We start from the raw sequence: 18,870 nt of genomic DNA, 5'->3' as shown, positions 1-18,870 counted from the left end.
TGGGCATTCTTTTAAACCTTCTAAAGATAAGTACTTCTGGAAAGTATTTCTGCCAGACACTTTGGGGTCCCACCAACCTAGAATCATTCCAAGTTAAATTATTCGCTTCAGGTTTTCAAATGATGCAAGTAATGAGAATTCAGGCTGCGACCTAAGAGAGGGTTTGTGGCTTCAAAATCTCAGTGGCAAGGGCGCCTGGGTGGCTCAGTGGGTTAAGCCTCTGCCTTGGGCTTGGGTCATGATCTCAGGGTCCTGGGATCGAGCCCCGCATCAGGCTCTCTGCTCAGCAGGGAGCCTGCTTCCTCTCCTCTCTGCCTGACTCTCTGTCTACTTGTGATCTCTGTCTGTCGAATAAATAAACAAAATCTTAAAACAAAAAAAACAAAAAAAACACAAAAAAACAAAACTCAAGTGGTGATTTCTCACTGCCGAGGTTGGAGATAGCTAATATTCCTGAGGAGGAGTAAGATCATTTTCCATTCATCTCTATAGAATATTCCTTTGGGATTCCAGGCTTATTGGGTGATTGTATAAGGGCAGGTTTACATTTTAAATTCTATTACTTCACATTTTAAATCTATTACTTATAGTGTCTAACACCACTCTTTTATGTTCCTTGAATATTTCACAAGTGAAAATCTAACTTAATACCCTGCCTCCGAAAAATTTATAAAATTTAGTCAACTAAACAAATGAAAATAAAACCAGGCATAAAACAGCTACCATTTTACCCTGGATATGAAAATTAGGTAAATGACAAAATCAAGAAGAGGGGTGCCTGGGTGGCTCAGTGGGTTAAAGCCTCTGCCTTCCGCTCAGGTCATGATCCCAGGGTCCTGGGATCAAGCCCCACATTGGGCTCTCTGCTCAGCGGGGAGCCTGCTTCCCCCCTCTCTCTCTGCCTGCCTCTCTGCCTACTTGTGATCTCTGTCAAATAAATAAATAAAATCTTAAAAAAAAAAAAAAGAAGAAAAAAAAGCCGGAAATCTGATTTTAGATCCTTTCTACACAGGTATCTTATTAAAAGACATGCATAAATACAGAAACAGAGTATCATGCCTTTAAGTATAATGATGTTTGGGTTAGCTTACCAACGGAGTCACCAAATTCAACCATTTCCAAAATGTTAATTCACCAATGAAGGGTGAAACACTGTCAAAAAATGTAATGCCAGTTCCAAAATCAATTTCCAGAGAGGAGTCTAGAAATGGTGGTTGAGTCACAACACCACTGAAATCAGTATACAGCCTCTCCTGATAGAGTATGTGGCATTACCACGCTGAAAGTTATTTTAAAAAGAAAGAAAAACAACTAAAATACATTTTCAGGGGTAGATCTTGAGCTAATGAAATTCCAAAGACTGAAAGCTACTTACTGTGGCACTGATATTCAAAAATGTTATTCATCTAATCAGAGTTAATATGAGTCTTTCCCCTTGATAAAGCCATCAAGTTAACTCTCACACTTAAACACAGAGATAGAGTAGTTAAACAAATTCAGGAAGTATAGAATATCCTTTAAGTAAACAGGAGAACCACCAGCAGCAGCTAAGAAAAAGGCAGTCTCCAGACAGACTGGTTTGACAGGACAGGGCTAAGCATGTTTGAGGACTGAAGGGAAGCAAACACTGGAGAAAGGTTAAAGGTATAGGAAAGAGGAGAAAATTAATGGAATAAAGTCCCAAAAGATATTTAGGGATGGGGTGAGGTGGGAGGATCAAGATCAAAGATAGCAGAGACTGGATGCATCTGTTTTTCCAGAGACTGGGAGAATATACGGTATATGGTTACAACTGCATTTGACTCTGTAATCAGAAAAAATGGAAAAGTGAGAAAGCTCATCCCAGTAGCCCCTATGTTATCTAGAGAATAAAAGGTGAGATCAGGGACGCCTGGGTGGCTCAGTTGGTTAAGCCGCTGCCTTCGGCTCAGGTCATGGTCCCAGGGTCCTGGGATCGAGTCCTGCATCGGGTTCCTTGCTCGGCAGGGAGCCTGCTTCTCTCACTGCCTCTGCCTGCCTCTCTGCCTGCTTCTGTGTACTCTCTCTTTCTCTCTAGCAAATAAATAAAATCTTAAAAAAAATAAATAAATAAAAATAAATAAATAAAAAGGTAAGATCATTTGCTACAAGTGAATGGGTAGAGTTGGCCACACAAGGTGAGAAAAAATTTCAATTCTATTGAATTTCTGAAACTGGAGATAAATACTATATTTACAAGAATATATCTGAAAAATAAATAAATTATGGCCTTACTACACTTTTCTAGGCACTGCACTAGGTGCTCCACAAGTGTTACCAGGAGACCCCAGTAAATGAAGTGTTATTGTCCCCATTTTATAGCTCAGAAAACTCAGGTTCAGAAGAAAATATAAATGACTCAAGATGACATGGATAATTTTTTTTAAACTTTTAAAACTTTTTAAAAACTTTTTTGCAGCTATTAATCCATATTTATTTCAAAAATAAAGTTATAGGCTATTATATGTATGGCAAAACAGTTTTCTTTATTTAAACTTTTTCTGACTCAAGCAGAAGGAAGCCAAGTAAAGTTAGAAAAATAATTCCAATAAAGACTGCATAAGAATCTTTAAGATTAGGAGAACTGAAATGAAGTGACTCCGTTAGCTGGAAAATTTATTAAGGAGGTCAGAAGGGATGAACAGGGAGAGCACACAGGACTTTTAGGGAAGTGTAAGTACTCCACATGATACAATCATGCTGGTTTCATGTCCTTATACACTGTCAAATCCATACAATGCACAGCATCAAGAGTGAATATACGCTAATATACACTATGGACTTTCGGTAATTATGATAGGTCAATGTAGGTTCATCAAATGCACCACTCTGGTGGGGGATGTGCATGTGTGGGGGCTAGGGGTATAAGGGAAATCTCTGTATCTTCTCTCAATTTTGCTGTGAATCTAAAACCGCTCTAAAAAATGAAGTCTTAAAAAAAGGATTACTGGGGCACCTGGGTGGCTCAGTGGGTTAAGCCTCTGCTTTCGGCTCAGGTCATGGTCTTAGGGTCCTGGGATCGAGCCCCGCATCGGGCTCTCTGCTCAGGGGAGAGCCTGCTTCTCCCCCTCTCCCTCTCTTTCTGCCTGCCTCTCTGCCTACTTGTGCTCTCTGTCAAATAAATAAATAAAATCTTAAAAAAAAAAAAAGGATTACTAAGAAATCAAGATATATTTTGGATGGGAGGTAGTGAGGCAATGAAGTCTTAAAGACTAAAAGCTACATAATGATTCAATCATAATTTAACAGAAGCCTAAATGAAATAAAACAGCAAGCTAGGAAGTAAAGAAATACAACAAAGACTTACTTCAATCACCATTTTTTGAGATATTTAAACCAAAGCAACACAATGCCCTCAGATGTACACCAACCTAAGTTAATGCTAGGGGAATCTGAGCAACTAGATGTAAACTCTGGGTCTGAATGAATCAGCTGTGGAAAGGAAAACCATTTCAAAGAGAACTGAACATATAAACTGTTAGAACTGTAGTTTAAAATACTCCCAGTAGGGACGCTTGGGTGGCTCAGTCAGTTAAGCCACTGCCTTCAGCTCATAATCCCAGGGTCCTGGGATCGAGTCCTACATCGGGCTCCTTGTCCAGCAGGGAAACTGCTTCTCTCTCTGCCTCTGCCTGCCACTGCCTGCTTGTGCTCTCTCTATGACAAATAAATAAATAAATAAAATCTTAAAAAAATAAAAAATAAAATACTCCCAGTAAACAATTAGTGTCCATGTGCCTCTAGTTTGTTTATACACATGTACACTTAATATTTAATGTCACTTGCTTTCTGATAATCGAAGGATATTCAGAGTTTGATTTAGAAATACACGAAGGAATGGGACAAGAAGCATGGAAGAGAAGACACCCAGGCACAGCAGAGAGAAGAGAGAGTAGCAGAGAGGGGAGACCTGGATTCTGGCCCTGTGCCTATGACCAATTCACTGGTAACCTCAGAAGCCATTTAAAATCCCTGTTTCGGGGCACCTGGGTGGCTCAGTGGGTTAAAGCCTCTGTCCTTGGCTCAGGTCATGATCTCGGGGTCCTGGGATTGAGCCCCACATCGGGCTCTCTGCTCAGCAGGGAGCCTGCTTCCTCCTCTCTCTCTGACTGCTTCTCTGCCTACTTGTGATCTCTGTCTGTCAAATAAATAAATAAAATCTTAAAAAAAAAAATAAAATCCCTGTTTCCATTTCCCCATCTCTCTGTGAGAATAAAGATACTTGTCCAAAAGTCTTAGAAACAGCCCTGAGGTGGGTATTATTATCTTCCCCTTTTAACAGATGAAGAAACCAAGGCAAAGAGAGGTTGAGAAACATGCCCAAAGTCACAAAGATGGTAAACAGCATACCTGAGTTGGAACTCAAGGTAGTCTGGTTTCAGAGCCCACACTTTTAACCACTTGTCACAATGCCTACCTATCAGAATTGTTAACAGATTTGAGAGGGGGTTAAGAAGTTAGGTAATTCTAGGGGTGCTTGGCTGGCTCAGTTAGTAGAGCTTGCAACTCTTGATCTCAGGGTTGTGAGTTCAAGTCCCACATTTAGTGTAGAAATTCCTTAAAAAAATAAAATCTTAAAAAAAAAGAAGCTAGGGTATTCTAAGTACTAAATATTACTAAATATAACATCAAATTCACTAACTCAATCAAGTTAGGATGCACAGAAAATTAGAAAACATAGTGATTAATAGCTTCCATTTATTGAGCCCCTTCTATGTGTCAGATAGTTAAATAACTCATGTTATTTAATATTCACAAAACCCTGTGAAGTTATAGACATTTTACAAATTAGAGTCTGAGTTAACTAAATTGAATCTGGATATAGAGGGTTTTGTTTCTAATCTATCAATTAAAGAGTGACATTATGGAAGTCACTTAACTAAGCAATTCCAGAGTCTTCATAAGCGGGTGTGGGAGGCCCCATTAACATTTACATTGCACTGAGTGTTTACCACAGTGAAAAGTCAGAAACAATGTATATGTCCATAAATAAATTATAGAATACTCCTATGATAGAATATTTTGTATTAAAAAAACAATACTTTTTGAAATCTTTTTAAATGACATGATATAGTGGATTTCTGATGTTTTGAGCCATATGGCATCATTCCCTCTTCCTAAGGGCAGTCTGATCTTTTCCTCCTCCCACCGTGTACAATTTTGGTAGGATGGTCCTACCCTCCGCTACACTAGCTGAAGAGTTCTGGAAGGCTCCTTTTGAGAGACCCTTTCCCCACCCATTACAGTCAAGGCCTGGGCACATAACCCGGAACACAGCTAACAGGGACTCTCCCATGACTTTAAATATTGAGCAGAATACTGTAGAGCGACAAAATCCGCTGATTCCATTAGTGGTGCCCAACACACTCCAGTGGAGCATGTTGGTTCTTTCCTACTTCAAGTCTTCAGCCCCTGCACTGATCCTGGGAGCCAATAAACTTTCTTTTTGTTAAATTACCTAGAGGCTGTTTCTCCAGCTTGCAACCCGAGAGCCCTAACTGACACACATGGGGAAATGCTTTATATTCAGAAACAAACACCAAAAACCCCACGATATGAAACTCTATAATACCAGTTATATAAACAAAAAATCTATTTGTAAATGCTTACTTGTATATAAAGAAAACACAACGAGGAAGACACAACCAATTTGACAAACACTGTTTCTGATAAAATTTAACCCAAACTTCTTTGCATAGTATGAGATTCCCGAACTACAAAGGCTTCTCCTTATCTCTCATCTTTCATACCAGCTTTGTCAGAACTAACTTTAAGTTCCCCACATGCGGATTTACATGAGGACCTTTGGCCATGCTTTCTGATTCTAAAAGTCTCTTATTACCCTCCTGTTTCATTTTGGCTAGCAAACTCCTATTCTAAACATAAATTATACAATTAAAAAAACAAAAAAATTTTCAAATTAACTACAGGGAGAAAAGAAGTCCCCTGGTTAATTATTAGTATTACAATTCCAAAGTCTGTTTCAGTGTCTAAACCCCACTTAGGCAATTCTAACCAATTTCACTTTTCAAATTGCAGATTAATAAAATTTCTTTTAATTACAAATGTACATTTCTACAAATAAAATCTGCCTTTCAAAGCTAATCTAATGGGAACCCAAAATATAATATTATAAACCTAATTATACTCAAAGTTTTGAGAAATGTTTATGAATGAGGTCATTAATTCTATCATGTAATAGTCATCCATTAGAGCTATAGCATTCTCCTGAAATAGTACAATTCTAATTTTCATACTCGAAATTATCTGCAGTTAACGCAAGGTGTGCCAGGGAACACTCAAAATCACTATTTGTTTATTTTAATTTTTAAATATGTGTGTGTGTGTTTAACACCACACTTGATGTGGAAATGTAGAACTTGGAAGCAAATAAGCAAACATGAAACATGTCAACTCAAAAAGGTTGTAAATCAACATCTTAAGCAATGATCCAACAATCCTTTGGGGAGAAGCAACGACTCTAGGCAGGCTTGCTTGGAGTTTATACAGAAATTACACAGCTACTGAGAGGCAAAGACAGGATTCTGACCCAGGCTGCCTGGCTCAAGTCAGGCACTCAGGCAACTCAAGTAATTTTAAACACTATGCTAAACCAACTCTCCTTGATCATCTCAAAGCTTTGGTTGAACACTATGCTCAGGACAATACTATACCATTAAAAGAAATGCCATTTTTCTTACCAACTGTAGTGACAGTTTTGTAGTGAAATTTTTTTCCTTTGGTAGCAACCAGAAGAAACGACCTGCATTACATGGTTTAACTTTAACACAAAGGTTGGCAAAAAAAAAAAGTCTGAGATCATTCTTCAGCATAACAGTTCAAAAAAAAAAAAAAAAAAAGAACAAAAACACAATGCAACTTCTCAGATATGTGCCAGGAACACTACTGCCCTGAGGGGAAGCAAGAGGAAAAAAAAAAAAATCTTATAAAGTGTATCTATTAGATAATCTAACAGTTTATGGAAGAAAGAAAAACCATAGCAAATTCAGGGTGCATAATTTCAAACATAACTTTAACAGGAGAAAAACTGGCAACAAGGAGAGAGAAAATATAGAAATGTCTTTGTAGGTTACATGGAGATAAATCACCTCTACCCACAGTCACTCTCTATAGTAAAGCTCAGAAAACTATGGGCCAAGAGTCAAATCCAATCCACTCTCTGGTTTCATAAACAGGTTTTTATTGGAACTCAGCTCCACTCATTCATTTACATATTGTCAATGGCTACTGTCACACTATCATGGCAGTGCTCAGTAGCTGCACCAGAGACTGTACACAAGATCTAAAATATTTATCATTTACCTTCTTACAGAAAAAGTGTGCCAACGTTTTTCTTTTATAGCACTTAACACAATCTAAAAGTTATTTTTTGTTTACTCAATTATTTGTCTGACTCCCCCATCGGAAGGCACTCTCCATGAATAAAAAGACTTTGTTCTCCAGTATATTTCTAGCACCTAGAACACTACATGGCACATAGAAAGCACTCTGTACAGGTGCTGAATGAATGGCATTTATTGATAGAAAGAAAAGAAAACAAACACTTCCCATCTTCCCATTCTTTCTTAGTCACACTTCGACTATTCACTCCACCATCTACCAAAATGTGTCTTGTCAATTAACCACTGGATTTATTGAGAAATGAGTTAATAAATCCAATGGCTAATTATCCATGTGACTTTCTGGATACCACATTTCTTAGTTTTCCTCCTCCCCAGCAGGTCCTTCCTTAGTCTCCTTTGCAGGGGCTATCTCACTTCTGAAATCTCTCTTAATGTTGGCATTACTTAATTACTTAATTACTTAATGTTGGGTACTCAGTCTTCCAGGCTTTCCTCTCAGTCCACTTATCTAGTGCCATTAACACTCTTATGCATTTCTTTCTTTATTTATTTATTTGCCAGAGAGAGAGAGAGAGAGAGAGTGAGCACAGGCAGAGAGAGTGGCAGAGGGAGAAGCAGGCTCCCTGCGGAGCAAGGAGCCCGATGTGGGACTCGATCCCAGGACGCCGGGATCATGACCCGAGCCGAAGGCAGCCGCCTAACCAACTGAGCCACCCAGGCGTCCCAACTCTTATGCATTTCAAACTGAACTAGTCCAAAACCAATCTTTCTATAACCTGCCCAGTTATAGTCTTCGTTATCTCAGTAATGTAAATGTTTCCACTTGTTCAAGCCAAAAACTCTTGAGGAGTCAACCAACTCTCAACTTATTATATCCCATATCCGACCCACCATCAAACCCTGGTGACTCTATCTTATAACTATATTCCAGGTTAATGATCACTTCTAAGCACCTCCACTGCTACTATCCTAGTCCAAGCCACCATTATCTCTGGCCTGAGATGACATAAAAGCCCCCTGGCAATTTCCCTGCTTCCACCTTTACTCCCTTACAGTTTACTTTCATCAGAGCAGCCAGGGTGATCATGTTTAAAATGTAAATCAGCGGGCACCTGGGTGGCTCAGTCGTTGGGCATCTGCCTTCGGCTCAGGTCATGATCCCAGGGTCCTGGGATCAAATTCCACTTCTGGCTCCCTGTTCAGCAGGAGGCCTGCTTCTCCATCTCCCAATCCCCTGCTTGTGTTCCCACTCTCGCTCTGTCAGGTAAATAAATAAAATCTTAAAAAAAAAATAAAATACAATAAAATGTGTATCAGCAAGTTGCTGGATGCTCAAAAACCTTCAAAAGCTAGCTAGCTCTCATTCCTACTCAGAGTTAAAGTCTCATATAGTTCGGTCCCCTGAAGCCTTTCTGCCTCTTTATTCCCTCTACTGCAGACACATGGGCTTCCATGACCATCCTAGATCACGTCAAGCAAGCTTCCATTTGAGCACCTTTTTACTGGCTGAAAGGCTGTTCTGGTTTAATTAAATGAACCGAGACTCCTGAGTCAGGCCCTTCCAAGAAGTACTGTGTCAGCTAACTCTAAAAACAAGTCTGTGGATTATGTTCGGACACCCCTGCTTCATAGATTAGGAAAGTGAAGTTTACGGGTCACCTAACAGATGATGGAGTTGGGGATCGTCCCTGCTTAGTGTGCACAGAAGAGGAGCTCTCAGGGAAGTTTTGCAGACTAAAAGGAGAGGGCTCTGATATTCTTCTGAAGTCACAGTGATTCCAGCTGCTAAAGGTGCACCTTGACAGCTGACGCAGGATATGAGAAAAGGGCAGCCAGAGAGTTGGGAGGACATCCAGAGAAGGAAGTCACCCAAGCCAAGAGTGGCAAGTGTCGAGGAAAAGGGAGAGCCGTCAAGTGGAACGGAGACATCCACAAACCGAAGACTCGCGCTCATACCTCACCGTAAACCACACCTGTGGCAGACCGCAACTCTCACCTTGATATTAAAAAAAACAAAAAAAAAAAAAACAAAAAAACGTATCTTCTGACCATATTGGCCAGAGATATCCCAGACACTGCCACTCCTCTGCAGCAAGAGTGCCTAGGCTATAGGTAAGCGCGTGACTAAGAACACAGCTTCACACCCGCGTTCTCCTCCAGCCCCGTGAAACAAAGTTTGTACGTGTGGTGGCCTTTAAGGGAGGTGACTGGTTTTTAAATTTCAGAAGGCAAAGAAAATAGCCATTATTTTCTTCCAGGCTCTCTGTGGGTATGAGGGATCATCGCTGTCTATAGCCCAGATATTTTTAAGAGACCAAAACAGCCAGGGGCGAAGGGGGTGCTGGCCCTCACCCCAAACTGTTCCAGTATCTTCTCGCCTATGCCTCATTCCTCCTTGTCCCACAGTCACGACTGCAGATACCAATCCACCCTCTCCCTCTCATCCCCATCCCCCAGCCATATCCCGGGACTGGCCCCACAGAAGCCCCACACCCCGCAGTGGCCCGGGCGTGAAGACCCCGCCTCACCACGGCTCCGGCCACAGCGTGGACCAGGCTCTCGTAGGACAGCACGGAGGCCATTGCTGCGGTTCCCCACACACCCAGCAACACTTTTTCCCTCAGGAGCCGCAGCTAGCGTAGAGGAAAGAAGCGCCAGAGCCTAGGACGTAGGCGTCACAGGCCCCACCTTCTCAGGTCCGCCTCCTCGAGAACAACCACTTCCGGGTCGTGAGGCGCCCGGTCTCCCACGCGGAGGCTGCGGGGGCGGGAAGGGGTGGGGGGGAAAGGCGACCCTGGGAAAGTCCCTTGGCTCTGATTGGCCTTCGGGGCATGCGTGGGCGGGGCAGAGAAGAGCTAGCCCAGTCACGCGGAACACTGTGACAGAAAGCCGGTAGCCTGCCCCTGGGTCTGACCGGAGTACCCTCGAGTCTGGGGGCCTGGGGTTGTGCTTCAACATCGGGACTTAGGCCTAGATGGCCACGTTCCCTCCATAAGACAGGCTGCTAGCCGGCAAGATGGGGACTCAGATCTTCCTATTTTAATGCAAGTTCGCTCTTATTTTCTCTCAACAGTGTCTTTAAAGTCACATTTTGGGGCGCCTGGCTGGCTCAGTCCTTAAGCGTCTGCCTTCAGCTCAGGTCATGATCTTAGGGTCCTGGGATCCAGCCCCCAGTCGGACTCCCTGCTCAGCGGGGAGCCTGCTTCTCCCTAATACTCTGCCCCTCCACTCTGCTTGTGCTCTCTTGCTCTATCTCAGATAAATAAAATCTTAAATAATAAAGTCACATTTTATCCGGAAGGAAATGTTGATTGGGCAAGGTTCTCCAACCTTGAAACCCCACCCCTCCACCCCCATGTGGTAGGAAGACAAAATGGAGCTTGAGATCAAAGTGATCAGATGCAGGTGGGATTATACTCGTTCGCAACTAAGACACTCATTTAACCTCTTTGGTTTTTCTTTTCATTTTTAGAGGTTTGCTTATTTTTTTTTGAGAGAGGCCAAGCAGGAGGTGCAGACGGAGAGGGAGAATCTCAGGCAGCCTCTGCGCTCAGCGCAGAGCCCTACGGGGCCGACTGGGGCTCTATCTCACCATCCTACACTAAGACTTGGTTGTGCAACCTACTGTGCCCCCCAGGCGCCCAGGTTTCAAGTGACTACGTTAATACAACTCCAGTGCTGTAAACATTACAAAAGCTAAAGTATGTAGACGTACTTTATGTTAAAAAAAAAAAATCTTCACATGTTCTAAAGCAAAGAACCAAAACTACAAAGAACGGGAGAAACCACTTTCAACCTCTAATGTTGGTCATACTGAGATGCAAGGCCTCAGGACTCCAACTTCACGCTACCGGAGTGCCACTGCCATGTCTCCTCCAGCTTCAGTACCATCTGAGTTTCCCCTTCAAATACTCCTGGTGATAACTCCTGAGCGCTTACTACATGACAGGCTCCTTGCTTTATTATACCTATTGCCATATTTACTGCTCAGGAGAGGGCCCTAACAATGTTTACCCGGTCTCCCCCACCACACACAAAATTTTCATAAAATATTTTAATCGCCACTGGTCAAGATCTTTCCACTTAAACTCCCCTTCATTTAGGGTGGTGCTACAGCGACCACAAATTAAGTGAAAGGTGAGCTGGACACGAGTAGATTTAGTGGTATCTATTTATATGTACGGTTGTTACGCTAGTCTTCCTGTTCTAGAAATGGCTTCCAGGAATACTCTCAACACTCCCTAGGATCATGACAGAAAAGCACAGGTCCAAACAGCAGATAAAAATAGTTTGCTGGCACTAAAACAGAGGTCAGTTATAAAATTTAAGCAAAAGACTCAGTTTTGTTTTTGTTTTTCTTTTAAAGCGAGAGAGATCACAGAGAGGGAAAAGCAGACTCGGTGCTGAGCAAAGAACCTGATTTGGGGCTTGATCCCAGGACCCTGAGATCATGACCCAAGCCAAAGGCACATGCTTAACCAACTAGGCACCCAGGTGCCCCCAGTTTTTGTTTTCTTTTTTTATAAGATTTTATTTGAGAGAGAATACGAGCAGGGGAAGAGGAAGGACAAGCAGACTCCCCATTCAAGGGGCTCATCCCAAGACCCTAAAATATGACCTGAGTTGAAGTCAGACTCTTATCTGAGCCACTCAGGTGCCCGGTAAGATTCAGTTCTCATTGACTCAACTTGGAAGCATTCTCCTGTAAATAATATACTGGGCTACATAGCATACACATTTATGATTATTATTTTTATATATTTATATGTAATTATGTATTTATATATCCTTCATATATTTTATTAATTGAATGTAACAGAACTGACCAGAATTCCCACCTGTAGGGCACAAAACCAGAGCAGGTAACACATCTATGTATTCTTCTGCTTCGCAGCAATCACGAGTATTTTGATCAAGCTAACATTTTCTACTGAAAACACAACAAATCATGAGCACACAGCAAAAAATGTAACAGAGGGACTAGGGCGGCTCAGTATGTTAAATGTCAGGCTCTTGATTTTGGCTCAGTTCATGAGCTCAGTCATGAGACTGAGCCCCACATCTGGCTCTGTGCTGTGTGTGGAGCCTGCTTAAGACACTCTCTGCCCCCCACCTCAGCTCCACACACCCCCCGCCTTAAAAAAAACCAAAAAACCTGTATACCGCATATTAAAATTCTCTCTATAGGGATGGCTGTGTTGCCCAGTCAGTTAAGCATCTGCCTTCTGCTCAGGTCGATTTCAGGATCCTTGGATTGAGTATCGCATTAGGCTCCTTGCTTGGCAGGGAGCCTGTTTCTCCCTTGGCCTGCCGGTCCCCCCTGCTTATGCACTCTGGCAAATGAAATATTTTTTAAAAAAATTTTTAAAGATTTTATCTATCAGAGCCAGAGCATACAAGCAGGGGGAGTGGCAGAGGCAGGAGACTCCCCGCTGAGCAAGGAGACTGATGAGAGACTTGACTCCTGGACCCTGCAGTCATGACCTGAGCTGAAGGCAGACCCTTAACCCACTGAGCCACCCAGGTGTCCCAAAACAAAAATTTCAAAACAAAACTACCTCTATAATTGATTTTGAGAGATTTCCAATTTTTTTTAAATTGCAGTTTTTGCTTCCTTTGTTCTAACCATTTACTTTTGTGTCTTAGTATTCATAATTACACATCTTCCTTGAAGAGGGCTCCCTGAGTTAGAGGCATCAAGTCCCCCACTACACAAATAGTATATAAAAAAATTATGCATGCTCTTTTACACCCATGCCATCAAACACACAGTGGGCTAAAGGAACCTATCCAGAACTAACACTTCGTGTACGGTGCTTCTACACTGGCAGATTTATGCACTGCAACCTGACATCCTAGTGATCTGGGGAGAGTGAACTACTTAAAGATCTCTTTATCAAATACCTAGATTTTCAGAGTCTAATACATGTATTTTACATTAGCTCTACCTACCTCCTTGCTACCCTGTTTCCTAATACTTAACAATTTAATGTCAGGATTCCACCAAAAGAGAATGTAAAAATCCTTAGAGACAACTTCATGGAAAGTTGTGAATTTATACTCCTACCAGCACTACACAAAAGGTCTCACTAAATTGCCAAGATATTTAAAACCCCCAATTTGACAGGCCATAGTTTAAATTTACTCTATCAAAAGCTTAATGGCTATTTTAGTATTTGCTGCCTGTTTACTTCAGGGAATTTTCCTCCCCCAACTAAGCACTCTTAGTAGGTATTCGATATGTTGTAAATACTGAACTTTAAAATTATTGCACCATAATTTTTAAAACTAGTTTGTTCTTGTCCCCATTACTGGGCTTGTCACAAGTGTTCCAAGCACTTCAATTATGCTATATCCCTATTAGTAGAAATCTGTTGAGTGTGCAGATCAGTACACCCAATGATGTGATATTCCTTATCAATCCTCTTCAAATGTATTTTATTTCCAATTTCTTGAATTCATGAACAATTCTGCGAGAAGCAACCTTGTACAGAGGGCAGCAGAGCATAAAAGAGGAAGACCTTTGAAGAACAAGCCTAGTGAGAATTCCAGCTCTACAAATAATCAGGGGTGTTAACCTGGGCAATTTAGTTAAGTGCTTCAGTTTCCTCATCTATATATAAAATGGGAATAAGAGCACTTACCGTTCTGGTCATTATCAGAATGGAGTCAATGCTTTCAAACTGATTACAGAGTACTTGGCACAGAGTAAGTACTACTTACCTAAGTGGCTACTTGGGTGCATTAATGTTAGATATTAGTAAATCTGTTTCTCCCTTATCCCGTTAGGCCAGTATTTCCTAAAATGGCAGCCTGCTAGTTGTTACCCCAGGTCTTGTCTTCCCTTCTTTTGTAATTTTTTATTGGGCACATGACCATACCGCAGTGGACTATTATTTTTTAGCTTTCCTTTAAGGTAAATATGGTCTTGAGTAAAAAAACAAACGAAGAGAAATGGGATATGTAAAGTAATAAAACGTTCTATGTGTATCAGTATCTCAGTATGTTTCCCTGGCGCCCTCTCCTGTTTGCTCAGGCTAGAGGATGAGCATGAGAGTAAGCACTTTTGGACTCGGAAATGGAAGCTACCTTCTGACTATGGCAGAATGGCTTTCCTTGGGACTGTTACCTGAAAGAAAAGTAAAGCTCTGTTTAACGTCTAAATATTCTTAGAAGTCACTGTTAACAACACTTTATAAACTGAAGCCTACTATGTCCAGCAAATAATGTTGAGTGCTATAGACCTAAAAGAAGAGAGTATTGGCTGGGGGAAAAAAAGCGTGTGGGGGGGTCAATATCCAGTTTGAAACCATACTTTATTTTTAATGTAGCTAGAAATCCAGTAACTATATATTTTTAAGCAGAAAAAAAACTCCTTTACTTATTCCTTATACCATTGTTAGCACAAGAAAAAACACTTCTGGTTTAGAAATGATACTGAGTTTCTATGAAAATGAATGTACTTTGTATTTGTGGAACTTAAGAGCACAGGACACATTTTCAGAAGACCAATTTTACTTTTACCCACTTATGGTAATATCTGCAATGTTAGAATGTATTTACGTAATATATAATTAAGTAAAAAGTAAATCAAATAAGGAACCCAAAAGGAACTGGTCTTCTTGGGTTATTCACAGCACACATTAGAAAATTTGAGAGAGAACACACATTACCAACAAAAAAACCACTGGCAAGCTCAAACGCAAGTTTATATGCTGAGTATTTTTAAAGGATTTAAAAAGCATGCTCAGTTAGCATACAGCCTTTTCTCACTTATATAACAGATGCATTTCTATTTGCTTGTGTACAGCAAAGGGTCAAAACCTGAATCAACTTACTTATGACTTCAGAAATGTGCTATTTCAGAAATTATTCCATGGAATTTTCTTCACTGCTCCTACCACTGATTCTTCAAGTAAGCAAAGTACAGAGGGTCTCATCCCTTGAAAACTGTTTTTGAACACCAGCACTTTAAATTGAAAGGTAGAAACCTAGCAATTCCTAGTACAGTGCCTAGACTTAGTCTTAATTAATGTTAAGATTTGAATGTACAACAGAAAATCCATCATTTCTTTATCCTTGGAGGAGAGGGAGGAAAAAAAGGAGAGGTGGGGGATATGGTGCAGTATTCAAGAGCTGAATAAGAACACAATGAATCATAATGCCATCAACCCCACAATGAAGAACCATGGATCTCATCAATTTTATAATTCATATTGGATCAAGAAATTTGGCTCCCCTCTATGTATATCAATGAATTCAAACCTCATACTCTCCAAACTACAAAAATGAATAATGTCAGATAAACTCTAACTGTAACAGGTATTTCCTCAGAAGACTGAACATCAAAGGGAATCCCTCCTTCCAACATCTTCTGAGATGGTTAAGATCTCACCGAAGTGGAAACCTAACATTTAAATATGCAATTGCTTGGCCAAGTAAGAAACTATAACTGTTATGGGTATTACCTTACATAATCACTATATGTATTACATATTAAACCCAGCATTACATATACTTGCACAATTATGCTGTGAATGATGATAATAGTGATGATGCCAGTGAAAAAGGACGATCTTTAGCCCAAAGAGTACTGGGAGGGGAGAAGGCGGGACGTGAAAACAAGCAGAAAGCACACAAAGAGATAGGTATTTTCTGACCAGAAAAGGTCACTCTAAACACAGAAATATTTAAAAAAAAAAAAAAAAAAAGTATTCCCTTATTTCCCCTATGTGGAAATAATGCAAAACATTTATTAATTTCTATATCAGACAAGAACACAGCTAAGTAATCCAAGTCTACTGCAGCATTATAAAAATCATCCCTTCACCACAGTGTAAGATTTAAATGCATCTGCACAAGGGTGCACACTATATAAAAGGAGTAAGGTTGCTGCTGCCCTGCCAAGCACTTCGGGTCCCTACCCAGGTCCGACTGCAATACTGGTGGTCCCAATGGTTCTATCAAAATAAATTGTGTTTAAAAAATAAAGCATTTAAAAAGACAAGTCAAAATGCCTCAGAAACCGTATCTCCAACTCAAACTTCATCTATTTTAATGTATTATTTGCCTCCCACTAATAAACCTTTATTTCACTCGTTATAACTGAGCAATTAATCTTCCACACTGAAATATCTTCCTTGCCCAATTAATCCAAAGGAAAAAAACTGAAATGATTAGTAAAGAAAAATGTAGGGACTAACACACCCTTTTAATATGTTTTTAAATATTTTTAAGGTTTAAAAAGTGTTTAAAGTTTGTAGTTCCTAACAGGAAAACATTATCTGAATGAATACCCTAATGGCAAACCATTGTAGAATGTTTCAGTTGCATGGGGAGCAGAGGGGTAGGGATTCTCTTCACAGCACCCCAGCTTTCTTCATGAGAAGGTCGGAGGTACACTGGTTTATATTATTGCGACATCCATTAGGTGATCGAAGTTGCTTTTCCTTCAGCAAGGGCTTTATTTGTCAGAAGGGCATTATGCTTGACCTCCAAATTTGGCTGACAATTTACTGATGAGATTCATAACCTTTGGGTTGCTCTGATATTTTGACATATTCGCTGGGTTCTGGGCCACATCCTGGAAGGCCACCATAACTTCTGGATCCTGCGAAGAAAGGCAGTGGGTTTTTAGTAATATTTAAAAAGACTTCTATAGTTTTACAAGTTTAGTATCTGAAATCCTAGGTCTTTATTTAGACTGACAATTTTATCACAGCCAAGTTAATTGGGGTTTGGACAAGTCCCTGAAGTATAAATATTACTAATGTGCACTTCAAAGTCAAATGCCAATTATGTCACTTTACCTAGATAATGAAAAAAAGTATATACAATTTTGATAAAAAGGACAGCTGAATCATGAAATTCGACTCCTAAATTAATATTACACTGTAAGTTAACTAACTAGAATTTAAATAAAAACTTGGGACATAAATAAGAAAAGAAAAGAAAAGGAAACTGGATATAATCAAACTGGAAAAGGACAGCTGGATATAATCAAACTACTAGAAACCAATTTTTAATAACTTCAGCCACTCATTCTGGAAAAAAAAAGAAAAAAAGAAAAATGGTCTGACCGCATAACTACCTATTTGGTAACAGATAACTAAAACATGGCTAACACAGTAACCTTTGTCTGTACACACAGAATTAATTTAAGAAATGCCTTAGTGATACAAAGTCCAACTTTGTTCTTCCAAGTCTTACCTGCATGGCTGCAAGAACTTCCGGATCACTAAGAATTTCATTGAGCCCAGGCATTCCTGCCATTCCAGGCATCCCCCCTGCCATTCCAGGCATTCCTCCAGGAAAATTACCAGGCATTCCCCCAGGAAAGCCACCTGCAAGAATCAATGAATTAACTGCTCAGACACCAACCGTATTTTGAAGTCATCTGATAGCAGACTATTTCCTTCTGATGAAAATCATACACGTACACTCACACGTGCACACGCAAAGAACAAGGGGGCTATTAAACACAGCAGTCTAAACATTCTAACTAGATGTAACAGGACATAATTTTACCTTCAAATTTTCTCTTGAAAAAATAAGGTTGTAAATCAACTTTGCTACCTTCTGGATTTATTTTTTTCTAGTAATAAAGCTGTTAAAAAAAACCAAAAACCTAACCTTACCTTAAAACAAAGAGAATGCTAACAATCCCTTGGAATCACAACATTTAAAAAGTCTAATAAATCATCTTTGTCGTCTTATTTTCACATTCTCTAACATTATTTGTTTCAATTTAAAGTTCTAATTTGTAAGACTTTACTTGTTTTTGTTTAAACTATATTCCTCTAGATCAGTCATTCTTTTAGGTACTACATGAAATGCTTGTTATAACACACTGTGGCTTTCTACCTCCACCCTAGACAGATTCCAAATCTTTGAAGTAAAAATCTGCATTTTTAATAAGCACTCGTGGTGTTTCTTCTTCACTGAGAACAATGCTCTAGCAAAAGAGATTTAATTCTTCCAGTATATTTTTAGATTATAAACCGAAATTATCTTCTACTCAGGTTTTCACTACCATAAACCCTTTATGTCCACTGCAGATATTCTGAAATCACAATTATGCCAATACAGACATCATAAAGGGAAATATACATTACCCTAACATCCTACAGATCAAGGGTGACTATATGTAAGCTATTGTAAAGAAATACATATAACAAACTCATTTCCACCTGGCTCAACAATTTAAAACATGCCCATAAATAACTAACAGTCACAGGTAAGGGGATCTAAGAGGGCCTGAAAAGAATTTCTATTTTCTCTTGCTGTCCCTACTGACTTTGAAAAACTAGTTTCTACCCATAAAAAAAATTACTGGCCCAAGGCAACAAGAGTTAACCAGGACACTTATCAAATCTAGATAATAAAATATTATTAACAAGGGGCGCCTGGGTTAAAGCCTCTGCCTTCGGCTCAGGTCAGGATCTCAAGGTCCTGGGATCGAGCCCTGCATCCGGCTCTCTGCTCAGCG

General features: G+C 40.1%; 2 protein-coding genes across 4 annotated transcripts in view; both read right to left on the bottom strand.

Moving 5' to 3' along the window:
• SLC25A17 (solute carrier family 25 member 17) overlaps positions 1-10,096 on the bottom strand; it is a 41,777-nt gene extending 31,681 nt beyond the window's left edge. The window contains exon 1 of the mRNA XM_080810016.1: positions 9,911-10,096. Within this exon, the coding sequence (XP_080666142.1) occupies positions 9,911-9,964 (54 nt within the window). The 5' untranslated portion in view covers positions 9,965-10,096. The remainder of the gene's footprint in view (positions 1-9,910) is intronic.
• Positions 10,097-14,679: 4,583 nt separating this feature from the next.
• Positions 14,680-18,870, bottom strand: part of ST13 (ST13 Hsp70 interacting protein) — a 56,359-nt gene continuing 52,168 nt past the window's right edge. For all 3 annotated transcript variants that reach the window (XM_080811265.1, XM_080811263.1, XM_080811264.1), the window contains exons 11-12: positions 17,592-17,725; positions 14,680-16,992 (exon numbers count right to left, since the gene is read on the bottom strand). In XM_080811265.1, coding sequence (XP_080667391.1) covers positions 16,864-16,992; positions 17,592-17,725 — 263 coding nt within the window. In that variant the 3' untranslated portion in view covers positions 14,680-16,863. The remainder of the gene's footprint in view (positions 16,993-17,591; positions 17,726-18,870) is intronic.

This window comes from Martes martes, assembly GCF_963455335.1.
Source record: "Martes martes genome assembly, chromosome: 8".
Classification (NCBI taxonomy): Eukaryota; Metazoa; Chordata; class Mammalia; order Carnivora; family Mustelidae; genus Martes; species Martes martes.
Note: the sequence above shows the minus strand (reverse complement) of the source record. Positions and strands in the feature narration are given on the sequence as shown.